This window comes from Antechinus flavipes, chromosome 3, assembly GCF_016432865.1.
Source record: "Antechinus flavipes isolate AdamAnt ecotype Samford, QLD, Australia chromosome 3, AdamAnt_v2, whole genome shotgun sequence".
Lineage (NCBI taxonomy): Eukaryota > Metazoa > Chordata > Mammalia > Dasyuromorphia > Dasyuridae > Antechinus > Antechinus flavipes.
This window is the reverse complement of record NC_067400.1, coordinates 399633978-399654765: the sequence shown is the minus strand read 5'-3', so window position 1 is coordinate 399654765 and position 20788 is coordinate 399633978. Positions and strand designations below refer to the sequence as shown.

At 32.0% G+C, this 20788-nt stretch overlaps 1 protein-coding gene across 1 annotated transcript in view; it reads right to left on the bottom strand.

The window, feature by feature from the left end:
* TFPI (tissue factor pathway inhibitor) overlaps positions 1-20788 on the bottom strand; it is a 106743-nt gene that overhangs the window by 7268 nt on the left and 78687 nt on the right. Inside the window, exons 3-6 of the mRNA XM_051986059.1 lie at positions 20105-20302; positions 16090-16128; positions 12206-12382; positions 10420-10515 (exon numbers count right to left, since the gene is read on the bottom strand). Coding sequence (XP_051842019.1) covers positions 10420-10515; positions 12206-12382; positions 16090-16128; positions 20105-20302 — 510 coding nt within the window. The remainder of the gene's footprint in view (positions 1-10419; positions 10516-12205; positions 12383-16089; positions 16129-20104; positions 20303-20788) is intronic.

Genomic DNA, 20788 nt, shown 5'->3' with positions numbered 1-20788 from the left:
ACTATTTAACTTTAAGTAAAAGTTTATTCTTAATTTTAATTTAATTTAATAATTTAAATTTTAACTACTTAAAAAAGTTTATTTTTAATTGCACTGAATTAAATTTAGAATTACAAAATGCAATTTAAATCAAGTCAACTTTGATTTGATAAATGGTGAAGTAGTTGGCTTGATTGAGACATTTTATGATAAGTGGTATAATAAACAGATTAATTTCACATCACATGACAAATATGTTGCTGAATTCTTCTTGCTTTTTCCATCTTCCTACAAAAAATGTAATATATTAGAAAATGTAGAAAGGAGAAATGCAAGTTAATTTAATGAAGAACAGTTTTTTTCTTGCTCTTCTAATATTCTGGAAAGTATCATCCCAGTTATAATTTGATAAAATAATAATAGTGATATGTAATATTTAGATGATTTGCAAAGCATCCATTAAATCAGAAAGCCACAATTGTGTTTTTCAGTTAGCAAATAATGGGGATCTGAGGGATTAATTTCTGCACTTCTTGAAGCATTAAGAATGGAGATGAAACTCTACATAATTTTAATCAGAGAAATGCAAATTAAGAAAACTCTAAGATACCACTAGATATCTGTCAGATTTGCTAGAATGACAGGGAAAGATAATGTGGAATGTTGGAGGGGATGTGGGAAAACAGGGACACTAATACATTGTTGGTGGAATTGTGAATACAGCCAATCATTCTGGAGAGCAATTTGGAACTATGCTCAAACTGTGCATACCCTTTGATCCATCAGTGTTACTACTGGGCTTATATCCCAAAGAAGGGAAAGGGACCTGTATGTGCAAGAATATTCATGGCATTTGTAGTGGCCAGAAACTGGAAACTGAGTAGATGCCCATCAATTGGAGAATGGCTGAATAAATTGTGTTATATGAATATTATTGTTCGGTAAGAAATGACCAACAGGATGATTTCAGAAAGGCCTGGAGAGACTTACATGAACTGATGCTGAGTGAAATGAGCAGGACCAGGAGATCATTGTATACTTCAACAACAATACTATATGATGATCAATTCTGATGGACCTGGCCATCTTCAGCAATGAGATGAACCAAATCTGTTCCAATGGAGCAGTAATGAACTGAACCAGCTATACCCAGTAAAAGAACTCTGGGAGATGACTAAGAACCATTACATAGAATTCCCAATCCCTATATTTTTATCCGCCTGCATTTTTTATTTCCTTTACAGGATAATTGTACACTATTTCAGAGTCCAATTCTTTTTGTACAGCAAAATAACAGTTTGGACATGTATACTTATTTTGTATTTAATTTATACTTTAATATATTTTTTTACTGCTGGTGATATATCTTAAATGAAGATACATAATAGAGGCAAAGCCAAGATGTCAGAGTAAAGGCAGGAACTTGTCCAATCTCTCCCCCAAACTGCTCCAAATTCCTTTAAATAATAAAACAAATGTTAGAATATCAGAACATCCAAAAAGACAATGTAGAACATTTTCCAGCTGAAAGCAACTTAAAAGCTCAGCAGAAAAGTTCCATTGTGCAGCCCCAGTCCAATCCTCAGCCAAGTCCTGCTGATCTTTGAATCAGTGGCAGTACTCCTAGCTTCTAGACATCTGAGCTCAGACATTAAACTGGAGCTGGAAGGTCAGCAGAAAAAAAATCCATGGAACAAGAGTGGGAACCTAGTGTACAGTCCTAGCACAGGCCCAGAACCAGCCCAGCTCTGGCTTAGACTCCAGCAACAGTGAAGGGGGACCTCTGAATCAGTAGCAGTGGAGAAGGCTTCTGGACCTCTCAGCATGGAGACCATGGAGAACCTGAAAGGTCAGTGGAGAGGGTCTGTAGCAACAGAGTGGGAGTATGGTGAACAGTCCCAGTACAGCATTGGTCAGTAGTAAGTAGAGTCCAAACCTGGCCAGAACATTAGATTTTATAGCTACAATAGGGCAGGGACCTACCTTCCAGCTCTGGGGCAGAAAAGAGTGCTTGTGGTCAGATTCCTAGAAAGATTAATGAAAATAGCTGCACAAAAGCTTGGGACAGTGCATCCTCCACCCTGAAAACAGAGCTCTACTTTAACAAAAAGTTAAAAGTACAGTAATAGGCTAGGAATATGAGCAGAAAATAAAACAAAACAGTTTCTAACCACTGAAAGTTATTATGGTGACAAGGAAGATCAAAACACACTCAGAAGATTATAACAAAGTCAAAGTTTCTATATCCAAAGACACCAAGAAAAATAAAAATTGGACCCAGACCATAGAAGAGCTCAAAAGGGACTTTACAATCAAGTTAGAGAGATAGAGGAAAAATTAGTGAAAGAATCAAGAGAGGTGCAAAAGGACACAGAAAGCTAATGAGGAGGAAAATGGTCTAAAAAAAGCAAAATTGGGCAATTGACAAAGGAAGTACAAAAGCTCACTGAGAAAAACAATTTCTTAAAAAAATAGAATTGAGCAAATGGAAGCTAATGACTTTACAAGAAATCAAGATAAAATAAAACTAAACCAAAAAAATGGGGAAAAAGTGAAATGTATCATTGGAAAAATAGCCAATCTGGAAGACAGACTCAGGAAAGAAAATTTAAAAATTATTGATCTACCTGAAAGTCATGATAAAAAAAAAAGCCTGTACATCATCTTTTAAGAAATTATCAATGAAAGTTGCCCTGATATTTTAGAACCAGAAAGTAAAATATAAATTGAAAGAATGTACTGATTGCCTTCTAAAAAAGATGTCAAAATCAAAACTCCCAGGAATATTATAGCCAAATTCCAGAACCCTCAAATCAAGAAAAATATTGCAAGTATCCAGAAAGAAATAATTCAAGTATAGTGGAGCTACAGTCAGGATAACACAAGATTTAGCAGCTTCTAATATTCTGAAAAGCAATTGAGCTAGGAATGTAACCAAGGATCACCTATTCAGCAAAACTGAATATGATCCTTGAGAGGAAAAGGTACTCATTCAACAAAATAAAGGATTTCCAAACATTTGTGATGAAAATGCAAGAACTGAATGCAAAATTTGATTTTCATGTAAAGGATTCTGGAGAAGTATAAGGACGTGATCAGGAAAGTAATATCATAGAGACTTAATAAGTTTTATCTGTTTGTATTCCTACATGAGAGAACGATATGTTTAACTCATTAGAAAGTTCTCATTATTATGGTAATTAGAAGGTGTGTATGTATATACAGAAAAAAGGGAGAGAGAGAGAGAGAGAGAGAGAGAGAGAGATAGAAAGAGAGAGAGAGAGAGGAGAGAGAGAGAGAGAGAGAGAGAGAGAGAGAGATAGAAAGAGAGAAAGAGAGAGAGAGGAGAGAGAGAGAGAGAGAGAGAGAGAGAGAGAGAGAGAGAGAGAGAAGAGAGAGAGAGAGGAGAGAGAGAAAGAGAGAGAGAGAGAGGGAGGGAGGGAGGAAGGGAGAAGAAAGGTATGAGTTGATTAGGAAGGGATAATATCTTTTTTTAAATGATGAAATTAGGGAGTAAGAGAGGAATGGCCTGGGAGTAAGGGAAAGGGACAAGTGCAATGGTGCAAATTATCTGCCATAAAAAAGAGGCAAGAAAAAGCTTTTACATGGAAGGGAAGAGGGGGAGGAAAGGGTGAGTGAATGAACCTTACTCTCATTATAATTGGCTCAAATGGGAAATAACATATACACTCAAAAGAGATATAGAAATATTTCTTACCCTGTTGGAAAAAAAAAGAGAAGGATGGGATATAGGAAAGGAGGGTGATAAAAGAGAGGGCATATTGGGGGAGGGAGTAGTCAGTAGCAAAAACACTTTTGAGATGGGACAAGGTAAAAGGAGAGAAAGACTAAATGGGGTGGAGGAAATACAATTATCAATAATAATTGTAAAAAAAAAACTTGAAGCAAGTTTCTCTGATGTAATATTATTATTTTCTGGGAAATAATGAGTGTGAGGCTCTAAGGAAAAAACAAAAACAAAACCCTGGAAAGTCCCTTATCAACAAAGTGAAATATACTGAACACAAAGTAATAGCAATGTTCTGGGATGACCAGCTATAAACTACTTTGTTATTCTCAGTAGTACAAATATCCACAACTACTCTGAAGGACTGACTTATGATGAAAAATCCTATCCAAATCCAAGAAGGAACTGATTGTGTTTCAACTCTTTCCTCATTCTTAACTTTTCTTGAGGGTTTTATTTTCATTAGAGTTAGAGATTTATTTTCCTTTATAACTTGATTTTTATGGAAATTCTTTACGCAGCTTCACATGTGGTTTCTTAATTGTGTGTAGAGATAAGGGAGAGAATGTAGAACTCAAAAATCTTAAAAACAAAAAAAAATGAATGTAACCTGGGGAAAATATTAAATAAAAATTAAATTAAAAAAATATATAATATTATGAATAGAATAAGAACAGAATGATCTAAAGTGGTTAGAATAACCACTTTAAAAAGATGGAGAAAGGTATATATAGGAAAGTATGTTATTCTTTATGACAAAAAGACAGTTTTACTAGTTTGCAGTATGAAAGATGAAATGATAGTGATAGATCCTTGAAAGAATGGTTGAATAATAATTGTGAAGGGCTTTAAAAGCTAGATAAAGAAGCTTGTTTTATTCTAGAGGCAACACAATATGAATACAGTTGACTGAGTAGGAGATATTTAGATCTCCACTTTAAAAAAAAATAGAGTAATGTATAGAAATTTTGATTCAGTAGTTAAAAATTTGGAACAAGAAAACCAGCTTAGAATACTAAAAATATTTTGCAATAATATAAGCAAGAGTAATGTGAGAGCCTAAGTAATAGCTAGCATGTTTATTGTACTTTGAGTTTCACCAACCCCTATAATAATGATATCCTTTTTGAGAAGGAAATGACAACTTTTCTTACTTACATTACTTACTTACTTACTTACAGTGCTTACCAGTATGCTCTGCAAAAAGTAAGAGCTTAAAAATATTTTAATCTTCTTTTTCTTTCATTTATTCACCTTTCTGATTTTTCACAACAATTCTGAGATGTAGGTAATTATTATCATCATTATTTTACAGATGAGGAAACTAAGACCAAGAGGCTAAGCAACTTGTCCAAAGTCACACAATCATTAAGTATCTAAGGCATGATTCAAATTCAGGTCTTTCTTCTTGACTCCCATTCCACTCTTCCATTCGCTATGGTACCTAATTGCCTAAATTTAGATATAAACTATGAGATTAGAGATAAATTGTTAAATGTGAGAAATGCTGTGCGAGAAATATGAGAAACCACAAGATTTGTGAGTTGGTTGGATATGTAGGATAAGGTCATATGAGAAGTGGAGGACTAAAGTGATGTTATGAACCAGGAGACTGAAATAATGAAGCTGTCTTCAACAGAAATAGGGAATTTTTTTAAAGCTATAAAGGTTTTGGGGAAAGACAAATGCTTTTGGACACATAGAGTTTGGGAGATCTCTAGGAAATACATTTTTAAATGTAATTTAAGACAAACTTAAGAAAGAGATTTGATTGGATATACAGAATTATAAGTTATTTTTATGAAGATGATAACTAAATCCATGGAGCTGATGAGTTTATCCAAAGTGTAGAGGAAAAAAAGGTGATCTAATTTTAGGTAAATCCATAGTGAAAAGAGTAGTATGTTATATAGCTGTATAATAAATGAACATAACTCTCTTGTATTTAATAACTAGTTATTGCAACTAGTAATAACATTTTTTTTCCATTTTCTACTTCCTTATCCAGAAACTAACTAGTATAGGAAATATATCTTGAAGATTTATTCAAGCTAAGCTCTAATTAGACAGTCTAATTAGACAGTAAAAGCAATTCTAAGTTTGGGCAAATGAAATTGTTTTGTGCTCATTTTGTTTGCTCAGAGATCTGATGGGGAAATGTGCATTTTTCCCTTTTTCTCAGACAAATATGGAAATTGATGTCTCTGTGACCAAAATTTGGATGACACGGGGTTACCTATCCGAAGACCCTCATTTTAAGATAGCACACTTTCCATTGTTTTAAACAATCAGAGTTGATTACCGCCATTGTGAACTCACTACTATTAGGGATCCTTGGTTTAAGTGAGATGATCAAGAGACCATTTTTAAAAAATCAGTAACATGCTAGCCATATCAATAAAATGATTAAATTACTCAGAAACTATGAGTCTTGGAATTTTTTAAAATAATCACAGAGAATAAGCCAACAAAGCAGACTGATAAGTGACAAGAGAGGTGTAAGGAGAACCAAGCGACAGTAGCGTCCTAAAAACACAAAAGAACAAAGAGTATTCAGAAGGAAAACAAGGAAATCACAAGTCAGATACAATGGATAGATTAAGAAATTAATGTTAAGAAAAGACCTCCGACAAATAAGAGATCATTGGTAACTTTTAAGAGAACAATTTCTTTTGAGTGATAAGGAATAAACCAAGATTGCAAAGGATTGAGAAGTGAGTGAAGGCTAGAACATTAATGTACTATCTCATATATTTTCATTTTGAATGAAAACCTAGGGATATAAATATACAAAGAACATACATTTTTATCAAAGTGTAGGCTTACTGATTTCTGAATTAGATTATTTGTATGAGGTATTATTTTTAATTTCTTAATAGTAACAACAAAAAACAAATGCAAAATACTCAGTGTTTATACAAAAAGGCAGTTTGATGTATAAGGAAAGCACTGGACTTGTAGTCAGGAAGGTCTTAGTTCAAACATCAGATTCTTGGTTCCTGGGCAAGCTACTTAAATCTTCTCATCTTAGTTAAGTTCTTCAACTGCAAAATTAGTCTAATTATCAATGGTCTCTCATAGTACTGTCTTGAAGATCAAATAATTTTATTATATTTTGTAAACCTGAAAGTGCTTTGTAATATAATCGTTTTTTGTTGTAATTAATACTTCAAAGTACTTTGCTTACAATAACTTCACAGCAGATAATGCAGATTTTAATATCCTTGTTGTAAAATGGATAAGTTTAAATATATTAAGCAACATGTTCTTAGTTATATAGCTAATAAGTATCAAAGTCAAAGCTTAATTGTGGGTACTCTTATTCCAAATATGTCTAATACCATAGAGACTATGCAATAATTCAAGTAACTTTTATAAATATCCAATTCTAGCTTGATTTAGTTTCATAGAATCATTGTTAGTTCAAAGTATTGTTGGTTAATCCTTGGTTAATACAGGACACAAAAGAAATATTCATATTTTGGCAAATATCCAAAATTTATTAATGAAACACTAGAAATACATTAACTTTGCTCTATTAAGGACAGATAAAATACTGCAAGCACAGACTTTTGTGTGTCCATAAACTACCATCCAATTATTCTAAGAAGTAGAAATATCTGCAATTTAATTGCATTCCTGGTGAGGTAGTTACTTCCCTTTCAATGAAGATGGTCAAGAAGAGGCAGGATGAAGATATTCCAGAGAAGGTCTTGGATAGAGTAGAAGGATTTCTATCCACTTAGGTCCCTTCAAACTCTATGATTTTATATGATTCCTAAGAAGAATAATGATATGCAACTGCAGAAGGCCATCAGAAAGACTTGGTAAAAGTGATCAGCATTCTTCCAACCATCATTTGATGTCTTTATTTTAACTGTGGATTACAAAATGGATCAAGATTTGCTGATTGTTTATTCTGTGAATGAAGAGGATATAGTAAAAAAAAAAAACAAAGAAATAATACAAAACAAAATAAAGAAAAAACAAAAGAAACAAAGAAAACAAACAAAAATAAATAAAATAAAAGACTTACTCCTTCAAGGAGCTCTGTCTCACTGGGAAAATAAACTTAATAACCATGAAAAGAGTAGCAAGTAAAAACAAGATACTATATGATTACAATATACTATATGATTATTTAAGAACAAATTATTAATTTTATTAAAGATCAGATGAGAAAGTAATAAGGGTAGCAACAGTGAAAGAAGATTTCATGGAAGAAATAAGCATAGAATCATATGCTGAAAGGATGGTCAGGATTTGATTGGAATAGTATGAAAGAATGCATGAACATGAATGTAATGAACATGGTGTTCATAAGTTCATGAAGGGACTGGATGGCAGGTTGTTGAAAAATAATCAGAAATAAAGTTTGTTATAAATTCTTGGGGCAGATTATGGAGAAACTTGAAAATCAGGAAAAGGCTTTTTCTTTTGTAATGTAATATACTAGAAAATATGGAGACATTAAAAAACTTTCAGCAAAAGAATGGCTAGATGAAAGCAATGTTTATGGTCATTCATGTAACAATGTCCAGAATGAATTTGAAAGGAAAAAAAAAACCCTAAAGTTAAGGTCAGCTAGTGTGCTATTATAGCAATCTAAATATAAGAAATAATGAAGGTATGAATTCATACAGTGAAAGTAGGAATTTAGAAGAAGCAAGAATGAAGACATTTAGGAGAAAGAAAAAAAATTAGGGAAAGGTGGGCTTCCAATAGAGTTTGAAGGTAGCGATATGGAAATATAGTACTTCAAGGTATCTAGAATATATGACGAGCATCATAGAAATACTCTTGACAGACAAGTAAGTGGATCATAATAAAATATCTTTTAAGATACCATTTCCAATTTCAGTTAAGTTAGAGTTAAAGAAAAAGAATTAAATAAGAACTCTATATAGCCATATTCTCAATAGCTAATTAAAACATTTAAGTGCAATAAATACTCTTTCATTTTTATCTAAAGCTTAGCTACTTCAGAATTAGCAAAGGCTGATTTTGTAAGAATTCACAGGCTTATACATATAGTAAATTTTCTATAGATTGATCTGGATGATGGGAGTTCTTATCCATTTGAATAATGTTTAAAAATCAATTTTGTTTGCATGCACTGGCATGGTGTTACTATACACATGCATAAAACAGTATATGATGGAATAATAAAAGTCAGGGCCTGTTGTGACATTGTTATAAGATTTTCATTTTTCATTTTTTTGTAGCAAACCTATTTGGGAACTCAGTTTCAGAATGTTTTCCTCTTAGATGCTGTACTAAAAAAAAAAAAAAAAAAAGGAACCCAAACTTCATATATACATACACCCTCTTTTGTCCCTCCACCCAAAAAAACAAAACAAAACATAGTTGCACATACTACCTGATTTTTTTTTTTTTTTTTTAGCTATACAAGGAAGCAAATTCAAGGGTGGGTATAGGAAGGAGGGATTAGAGGAGCATGCTGTGTTTCTTATCCAAAAAGTGAGAATATGTCACATTATTTGCCATCATTTACATTGCCCATTAGAATAGGAAGCCTGTAAATCCCACAAGGAAAAGCATCAGTCCTTCATCTGGAAATAAATAAGGTTTTTACATGTTTTTTTTGGTCATGTACCTACCTAGAAAGAAAACTGTATTTTGGGTTAGTTTCTTGTCTTTGGAAAGATTAGAGCATTTTTTTTCCAAAGGTAGAATCCCAAAATTTAGGCCAGTGAAAAATATTTTCAAAAAATTAACTACCAATATATTCAGATAACATTCTAAATAGCTTATTATTTAAAATATTTTATACTACTGTACACCAAGGAAAGACTTAAAAATTCTACTTCTCTGCCTTTGCTCTAATAACATACAAATTTAAATTCACTTCAAGATGTTTAACACTTTTTGGAGTCATTTCAAGAAGAATGTTAGCAAATTTATCCCCATTGGATAAAATACTGCTCCCTGAGAAGCAAAATAGCAAAAATAGCTTAAAAAGAGTTAAAGATATGCTTTAAGATTTTGTGGAAATGTTCTTAATTATATATAATCTAAAACCTATTGGTTCTATAACTTATTAGTAATGACCTTATACCTATGTGAAATGCATCCTTTATCTTCATGGATAAAACCATAAATTATTTGTATATCACTACGTAATGGCATTTAGCCAATGTAAGTTTGCATAGTTCAGAACCCAGGGGAGAGGAATGAAAAAAAAATAAGCCCTCTCCTTCTTTCTTCTCCTGTTTTCTATTGCTTTCTAGGTTGGGACATAGCTTCCTCTCCTTTTTGCATACAATTACTGGAGATTTCCCAAATAAAAGGTAAAAAACAAAATATTACAAAAGATGAATGCAGGAAGATTATTCATTTTGTGTTTTCAATCAAAGAAGGTTAAAGAGGAATGAGATATAAGAATCACCCAACTTTGTTGTGAATATTTTTTAAAAGGAACTTAATGATTTAGGGAGAAAAACATCAGTTTAAAAGAACCAGTTCATAATTTAAAATACATTAATAAATTCAACAAATGTGAAGTCTTTTAATGATAGGCATCAAATGCTAGACTATTTGAAGGAAATGAATAATTACATATAGTTATTGAAAGCAATTTTCTTAGGAATCTATGATTTTATATATAAATATTTATATTTTTATATTTTCTGGTACTGGTAAAAAACAACAACTCAGCAGCATAATCTTACCAAAAAGTTTCCAAACTTCAGTTGGCTTGGCCGTTGAGGAGATATTATTTGCTGGATCTGCTATTTTTTCACCATGATCTACTTGTGTGGCAACCACTAGGAAAATTCCACACAAGAATAAAAAGTTAGTCATCATCTCAGCTTACTAATATAAGTATAAAGTAAGAAAATCATAGTAGTAGTGAGAAGAAACAACTCAGGTTTGTTTGTTGTTGTTGTTATTTTTGTTTGTTTTTTTACTTGAAAACTTCTTTATTTAGATCTCCGGGCAAGTCACTTAATGACTGAGTTACCTCATGGGTAAAATAAAGACTAGTTAAGTAGTTGATCTTCCAAGTTCTTTCTATCTCTAAACTGATGAATCTATATTATAAAACTGCCTATTGACAGGGTTACATGCAGTTTCACCTGACTCAATAATTACCAGTAACTTGAAAATACATACTACAAATACCACGGGGCATTCATTGTAACAAATATTAAATAAGCAATTATTTTGTATTGAACATTGTGCTAGATATTTGGTAGATGAGGACACACAAACAACAGTACATAAGTTCAAAAAGTTTCCAGTTTATGTAGTATACAAGACATACAGTGTGAAGTAAAAATAAAATATTTATAAAATTATGCAAATTTATTTCAAGAAGTGAGACATTAATCCATCAATAAGCATTTATCAAGGCACCTATTATATTCCAGATCCTTTTGCAGGTGCTGAAAATATAAAGAAAGAATTATTTTGATCCTTCGTTCAAGGAGCTTGCAATCTTGATGGGCGAGAAGTTAAGACAGCATGGGGACAATAAATATATATATAAAATATTTTGGGGAAGTGTTGGCATTGTTGTCTGAGAATAAGGAATGGTTTCATATATGTAGTAGTTTTTGTGCTGACCTTCAAAGGAAGCTAAGGATTCTAAGGATTTCAGGAGATTGTGCATTTGAGGAATTAGTGAGAGACTGTACAAGGTATGGAGGTAAGAATGTTATGTGTGAAGGACAGCAAAAGGGTCAGTTTGTCTGAATTGGAGAAAGTGTGAAGGAAAATAATGCCAATAATCAGGTGGAAGAAGCAATGACAGGCACCCTCATTAGGATCTAGTTGAGATGGATTTTTAACAATAGGATTTGTCAAAATGATTTCTAATTTTCTGCATGTCAATGTGTCAGCATATTAGAATGTAGTAATAACTACCTAATACCACTCATGCTTCCCTTCAGTTGCCTAATAAACTTTAATAGACCAGTAAACTTAATGTTAGAAGAACTTGCTTTTAAGATCCATCCTGTCAATAAATATAGAATTGTTTCAAAAAAAAAAAGAAGTGAGACATTTGAGGGTATTAAAAATTATTTTTTTTGATAAGTGGCACCTACATTGTCCTTAGAAGGGAGCTAGGAAGTTTAAAAGGAGAATAATTTAATCAAAGACTCGGAATTAGAAACTATAACGTTATAAGTAAGGAATAAATATCAAGCCAATTTGACTGGAATAAATAGTGTACGAAATGAAATAATATAAAATTAGTGTGGAAAGATAAGTGGGAAGCAGTCATATGAAAATTTTTGAATGTCATAATGAAGATTTTGTATTTTCTTCTAAAATTAAGATGGATCCACTAAAGATATTTTGATAAAGACTAATTTGTTCAAGATAAGCTATAGGTTCAAATTTATTTCTATAGCTAAACCAGAAATAGGAATACTATAAAACTTTTAATTTCTATTATATGCCTTTAATATGTTTAAAAATAAGGTATGGTACAACATAAAATCAACTTACATCCATCCTCACAGACATTCCTGCATTCTTCCAATGATTCGAAGTTGTTGGCATTGCCTAGGCACCCGCCATACTTGAAAGGTTCACACTGTTTGGATTGATTATTATAGAAATACCTGGGAAGTAATCCTCGACAAATTCCAGAATCTTGTTCCAAAAAACAGATTTCAGGCTTTTCTAGAATAATGATGATAATAATAAGACGATTGGATTTGTTTATAATGATAGCACTAGTTTTAGTTTAGGACTTAGAATAGCAAGAAAATTTCAATTTCCAAGAAGTTTGTAGGAAAAATAATAAAAAAATGAAAAATGAAAAATATAACAACTTATATCTAGTTCTGAATTCTGACTAGTGAACTTGAAATGATCCTCTCTTTTGCAATAAAATCCTCAGATTTATAGGCAACATGTAGAACAACATTGGATAAGGTGTCATTTAATCCGATGTTCAATTTTAGCTGTTATCAAAGTAACCGTATGTAACATGGATCATTAGCACCTCAGTGCTTCAATTGCTATATCTATACAGTAAAATAACTTACTAAGTTACCTCATGGGTAAAATAAAGACTAGTTAACTAATTCATCTTCCAAGTTCTTTCTATCTCTAAACTGATAAACTTTTAAAAGGAATGTATTTAGATTGCCAACATGATCAGGCTAAAATGGGTAATATTAAATCAGTTTATGTTGGCCTGAAAAAAATGTTAATCAATTTATGAAATGAATTATTTAGGCATATTTTGACTACCATTCAACTTCCCACTATTGATAGAAGATGATATTTTGGTGGGAAAAAAGGGCCAGATGAAATATTATCTGGCCCTTCATACTCGATTCTTGAACTCTGTTTTATTCTGTCTTTTGACCATTAATAGTCTAAGCATAATTAAGATATGGTATGTTACTGAGGGCATGATTCAACAACTTTGATTGTTTGGAAAGATACTTACAATGCTGATTTATGTTACAGCATCAATAGCAGTCCACAATGGAAAGGATAGAGTGGGAAGAGTTTGCTACCTATAAAACACAGTGTATCTGATATTTAACAAGAGCACTATGGAAGGAAGCATTAAGAGTTTGAGCAGGCAAGAGTTCCTGTGACATTTTTATGTAACCCTTACTGTCTTGATACTTGATTGAACTCCAAGTAGAATGATAGCATTGCAGACTGCAGAGTTTCTCAGAGGTTCTGAGCACTAGTTGAATTACATTGGTATTCATTTTGTAATGCAAATCAGGTCAGACCCACTCTATCAAAGTATAGCCAAGAAATCTGAACGTTTGGCTTTGTTTACAAAATGAGTGGAACACTAACACAATTATATGAATAAAGACATCTTTAGCCTTAGTTGCTATTGGTATCATATGTAGTTGATAATAGTATCAATCCTTTCTGTATATATTTTCTCTCTTTTCCTTTCTCCCCTTCCTTTCTTTTCTTACTTCTTTCTTCCCTTCCTTCCTTTCTCTTTTCTTTTTCTTTCTCTTTTTCATTGTAATATTGTTGGAAATGTAGTACTGCTATTCATCTTCACATTTTTTCATTGATTTTCTTGGTATTCTTTGAACTTTTGCTCTTCCAAATGAAATTCTTTTTAATTTGTATAAAATAATTATTTGGTAGTTTAATGAATATGTCACCAAATAAATAAGTTAATTTAAGTAGAATTGCCAATTTTATTATAATGGTTTGATTTAGGAACAAGCAATTAAGACCTGTAGAATTGTTTAGATACATATTTATATGAAAAGTGTTTCATAATTATGTTTGTATAGTTACTGAATGTGTTTTCACTGGTAGACTCCTAAGTAAATATTTTGTCTGTAGTTATTTTAAATGAAATTTGTCTTTCTATTTCTACTGGTTTGGGGGACAATAAATATAAAGGCTGATGGTTTATGTGGGTTTATTTTATATTCTGCAGTTTTGCTAAAGTTTGTAACTAATTTTAATTAGTTTTTTAGTTGATTTTCCAGAGTTCTCTAAGTATACCATCATATCATCTACAAAAGATGATAATTTTTTCCCCCTCATTGGAAATCCTTATTCCTCAGTTCCTTTCTTTTGTTCCTAGTACTACAGAAAGAATTTGCATTACAATATTGAATGATAATGGGCAGAGTGGACATGCTTGTTTCACCCTGACTTATTGGGAAAGATTGAATTTCTCTCAATTATTCATAATGCTTGTTCTTGGTTTAAAAAGACATTAATCATTTTAAGGGAAACAACAACAACAACATTTATTCCTGTGGTGACTAGTGATTTTAATAGGAATAAGTTTATTATATGAAAAGCTTTTTCTATATTTATGGATACGATCATATGATTTTTTTGTTGGTTTTATAACTGATATGGACAATTATGCTTATAGTTTTCCTGATGAACCAGCTCTGCTGCTGGCACAAATCATGCCTGGTCATAATTTAAGATTTTTGTTGCATGTTACTATAGTCTAACTTAAAATTTTCCCATTCACATTCACTGGGAAAAATATATATCATTTTCTTTCTATTTTTGCTGTCCCTCTTTTACATATCAAAATCATAATTGGGTCATGTAAGAAATTTTTTGGCATTCCTTTATTTTTTCCAAATAGCTTACATAGTCTTGGAATTATTTATATATTTGATAGAATTCACTTTTAAATCCATCTATTTGTGAACAATTTTAAATTAGGATTATTTAAGTATTCTATTTAATATTCTGTTATTAAGGGGAATTATATTATGGTAAATGTTCATAATTAGTTTTGTTGGCATATAATTGAAGAAACTGCAGTAGATTATTGGTTGGTCTCTCTGCCTCAAGTGTCCTCTATTTTAGTTCAGACCTTCTCAGCTATCAAAACGATCTTCCTAAAGTGCAAGTCTGATCATGATCCACAATTTAATCAATTGAAGCAGTACCCTATTACCACCAAGATGAAATATAAAAGATCTTGTTTGTTAAAGCTTTTGAAAAAAGGAAACTAAGGAAGCCAGGAATCAGAGATAAGAAGTGAGAAAATTCCAGGGAGGAGAAATAGTCACTGAAAATAACAAGAATTGGGATATAAAGTGTCATGTTCATGGAATAGCAGTTTCAGTATGAGTAAGATGGAAGAAAATAATAAAGATAGAAGGGAGAAAAATTATAAAAAGTTTTAAGAATCACATTTGAACTTTATGTTTTATATTTAATCCTGAAGATAATAGTAAGATACTGATATTTATCATGCAGAGACAGACATTAGATAGCATTCATATATTACTCAAAGACTTATAGATACTTTACATAAATGATCTTAATTGATCTTCCTGCTGGCTCTATGGAAGAAACTACTTAAGGCATGTTGGTATCCTAGTTTTGCATATGAGGAAATTTAAGCTCAGAAATATTGTTTTGTTTATGACCATACAACTGGAGCAGTTAGGTGACACACTGGATAGAGCTTTGAGCTGGGAATCAGAAAAGATTCATCTTTGTGAGTTCAAATTTCACCTTATACACTTATTGAATGTGTGACCCTGAGCAAGTCATTTAACACTCTTTGCCTCCATTCTTCATTTGTAAAATAATCTGTAGAAATAAATCACTCCAAATTCTTTGTCAAGAAAACGCCACATTGGGTCATGAAAAAGTGTAAGAACAATTACAACAGATAGGTATTTGAGGCAGGATTTAAAGCCTAGTCTCTTCTTAGGCTTCATTTTATTTTATTTAAATGTATAATAAAATACCTTGCACTTATTTAAATTTAGAGCATTTGTCATTATTTCAATTTCAAATGCCACTTGGAATTAAAATTAGCTTAATCTCCTATTCCCACACCAGAAATTCAGACAGGCAATTTTCACATAAACCATTTTAATAAGCCACAAAAGTTAATTTACCTTGTTGAAATTTTGTCTTTACAGTCTTCCATGGGTATTCTACAAACCAAAACAAATATAAAAATTATAATCTAAGTCAAATATATTACTATTAATTAATTTTATAATCTAATACCCTACATTTATAGTCTAATTTATTGGTTACTTTTCAGATTTGTCCTTCCATTTTATTATTACATGGTAATGAGATAGATTGACTCTTTTTTTAGATAGTATTTTATTTTTCCAATGACATGTAAGAATAGTTTTCAACATTCATTATTTGTTTCTTACTCCCTCTATTGCCTCCTCTTTTCTCCCAGACAACAAGAAATCTAATATAGATTATACCTGTACAATCAGTTTAAACATATTTTCATCATTATCATGTGGTAAAAAAAAAAATCAAAGCAATACTTGGGTGTGAGCTTAGAAACTGATGTACTAAGCTACTAATTGTAGTTCCAAATATTCACTCAAAAGATTTTATTTCTTTTTTTGGTCTTTTTTTTAATAACACTTTTCATTTCATTTAAAAATTAAAATAAAATTTTAAAAAAGCCACTTACTTAACTATTGATTTATTTACTAATGAAGTAGATTATTCAAGTTTCTCCTTGGAACCCTAATGATGTCAGAGGTAATGATGGAGGTAAATAAGATTGAGGACCTCAGAATGATTTTTTAAATATAATTTTTAAATGATTCTCTAAGAAAAAAAGGAAAGTGAGAGGAAAATGAATAAAGAGTGATACAAGATTCCAGGAGTGAAGCCAAAATTGCAGAGTAAAGACAGGAAGCTGCTCGAGTTCTCCCAGTTTCCCTCAAAAACCACCTAAAACCAAGTCACTGAACAGAGTCTGATGGAATGAAACCCCTCTCCAGCTCAAGATAGACTAGAAAAACTTCAAGAAAGATAAATCTCATTGGGGTGAAAAGGATGTTCAGCCAAGTTCAGATAGACACTGGGAAAGCCAGTGAGAGGATCTTAATCACAGCAAATCAGTAACTAAGACCCTCCAAGCTGACTCAGTAGAGGAGCAGATCAGTGGGACAGTCCCCACCTGCACAGAAGACAAACTCTGAGAAATCAGATGGTTTCCTGAAAAGAGCAGGCAAAGCTACCTCCTGCAAATATAAGGTGCCTCTGAGTTCAAAGCCAAAGTTCAGAGCTGCATAGGGATGGTGCACCCTTTATCCCAGGATCAGAGCTCAACCATAACAGCAAAAAGCAAAAGCAAAAACAAAAACAAAATAAAAGGAAAGAAAATGAGCAAGAAACAGAAAATAACCTTCACCAAAGAAAGCTACTATGGTGACAAAGACCAAAACACCAGCTCAGGTGAGTACCAAATATCCACAGAAGAAATCTCAAAGAATGATATGAATTGATCTCAAGCCCAAAGAGTCTTCTTTGAAGTACTCATAAAATACTTTAAAAGGCAAATAAGAGAGGGATTATAAAAAAAAATAAATGAAAAGTATGCAAGAGTAAGTCAACAACTAGGAAAAGAAAGGGAAAAAAATGACTGAAAACATCTTCAAAAGAATTAACTAAGTAGCAAAAGAGGTACAAAAACTAACTGAAGAAAATCATACATTAAAAACTAGTACAGGACAAATGGAAGGTAATGACTCTGTGAGACAGCAAGAATCAGTCAAACAAACTAAAAAGAATGAACAAATGGAAAAAAATATGAAATATATCATTGGAAAAACAGCCAACTTGGAAAACAGATCCAGGAAAGGCAATTTAAAAATTATTGGCCATGACCAAAAAAAAAATCTGTCTAGCATTCCTCAAGAGATCATTAAAGAAAACTGCCACAATGTTCTAGAAAATTCTAGAAGAGAAAATACTTATTGAATGAAGCCATTGATCACATTTGGAAAGATCTCATTAAAAAACAAAAACAAAAACAAAAAAAACCCAAGGAACATTGTTGTGAAATTCCAGAAATACAATATCATGGACAAATACTGCAAGTTTCCAGACAAAAACAATTCAGATATCAAGAAACATCAATCAGGATTCCCCAGGATCTGGCAACTTCTACAATAAAGGATCAGAGTGACTAAAATACCATATCCCAGAAAGCAAAGGACCTGAGCTTACAACCAAGAATTAACTACCTAACGAGACTGAGTTTTTCAGGAGAGGATATGGATCTTCAATGAAGTAGGAGACTTAATATTTTTTTTAATAAAAAAACAGAACTACACAGTAAATTTGATCTTTAAACACAGGACTCAAGCAAAGTAGAGGAAGGTAAACAGGAGAAATATATATTATTTGTTATTTAAACTTTTCATATCCCTAGATGGGATATTATTTATTTGTCTTTTAAAGTCTTTTATAAACATTTTCAAGAAGCCTCTTTGGTCTTGAATCCAATTCATATCATTCTTTGAGATTTCCTCTCTGGATATTTTATCCTCATCTGTGTTGGTGTTTTAGTCTTCCTTGTCATCATTGTAGCTTTCTGTGGTTAAAGTTCTTTTGTGTTTCTTGATCATTTTTTTCCTTTTCTTTTTGTATTTCTTTTTTTCTTTTTACTTTTAGGGTTGAACTCTGCTCCTGGGGTAAAAGGGGCATTCTCCAAAGCTTCCTGTGTAGCTCTGAGCCTTGACTTTGAGCACAGGGGCTCCTTATGTTTGGTGTTTTGCTTCCAGCAGGGGGTAGCTTTATCTGTTTTTTCCAGAAAAAATCTTGGATTCCCCAAATTTGTTTCCTGAGGTGGTACTGGGAGATTGCCTCATGGGTCTGCTTCTCTACTGAGGCAGCACCAAGGATCTGAGTAGCTGATCTGTTATATTTAAAACATTCTCACTTGTTTTTCCAGACTCTGTCTGATCTGGGCTGAATACCTCTTTCACCCCAGTGAAACTGATATTTTTGAAATCTTTCTAATCTATTTTGAACTTAAGAGTGGTTTAATTCTGTCAGGTTCTGTTAAGAGGCTTGGTTTCATGTGCTTTTGGAGGGAAATTGGGAGGGCTCAAGCAGCTTCCTGGCTTCACTCTGCCATCTTCGCTCCACCCCCCTCAAGATTCATGATTAAAAGAGATAATTTTGACATCAGTAGAGGTAAGAGAATGCATAATACAAAGAAGATTAAATATTTTGAAGGGACTCATAGTAAAGAAGCAAATGCTTATTTCTCTTAGATATTCACCTTTGTTTTCATAGTTTTCACATTTGTACCACTTCTTTCCAGCTTTCTCTCATGGATAAAGAAGGGTAAGTAGAAAAACAAACAAACAAACATTCCCTTTGCACTCTTTTGTGATATAGTTCACTATAGTGTTAATAGGGATAGTTTAAGTTGAATCATATAGATTAGTGACATTTCTTATTTCCATTATTTGAAAAGGAAATAAAAATATCATCCATGTATAATGAAATATCTATGTCCATTTGGTTTTTCATAAAGTTATCTTCCCAATCCCAGGGCATAAAAATCATTTCTCTCCAAATTTCTAAGATATATATATATATATTTAAATTCTTGAACTTCATTCTCTAGTTCTTCCATTATTTTTTCTTAAAGTTTACCTTCTAAAAGTCTTGGAATGGGAATGTACAAGGCCTCTTTTCTAGCTGCTAGCAAGATGGCTATGCTATTATAGGAGTTATCCACACTACACACTGCAATCAGGTTATACAGCTAGGAGTGTTTGATAGTTCACTACACCTCTGTTTTTGTTGGCATAATAGTGTAGGCATAATATTTGACACTGCAAATTAAATTTTCCCGTCTATTATTCCATGATAAAGAAGTCTTTGTTGAGAATGTCATTATCAGTGTTTCAGTAGTAAAAAAAGTTATATTAATGTATATTTGCTTTTCCCCTTTTGTGGGCAGCTGCAGAAAAAAAATATATGATTAGAAGCTAATCAGAATTATTATAAGTATTCTTGAAATATCAGGAATGTTCTATAAAATGAATAGATTGGTCTCACTATTTCTACATTTCTTTTAACCCATAAATCTATGATCTCATGAGTTAGTGATAGACTTTACAAGGAATTTACCTGCTAAACACTGTTTCTGGCAGTCTTCCAGACTGTCAAATCTATTTTCATTGCCTTCACATCCGCCATATATAAATTCTTCACATCGTTGAGTGTAAATGTTGTAGAAAAATCTCTTTAGCATCGCTTTACATGGTCCTTCATCAGCTTTGTAGGCACAACTTGATCGCATAAGTTTTGGTGGTGGTAAATACATCTCTAAAAGGAAGAATGAGGAAGAAAAAATGACAGCATGACATTTTGTTTGGCAATATTATTTCATTCATTTATGTTGTCTTCAACATGTGAAAGCAAATAATTTTGAAAATCAAGAAAAATAAAGTAATGAAAAAGTATGCTTTAATCTGCATCCCAAATGCATAATTTCTTTCTCTGTATTTAGACAGCATTTTTATCATGAGTACTTCTGAATTGTCTTAGATTATTGTATTCCTAAAAAGAACTAAATTATTCATAGTTGATCATTATATAATATTGCTATGATTGTATACAATATTCTGTTTCTGCTCATTTCACTTTGCATTAGTTCAGGTAACTAATTCCAGTTTTCTTTTTTTTTTTCTTTCTGAAAGCATCATGTGCAGTTATGTATTCTAGTTAAAATTGACATTCTTGTCATAAGAGGTGTCATTTTCAATCTGATAAACAAAATATTATCATTAATAAGTTACTAGAAAAATCATA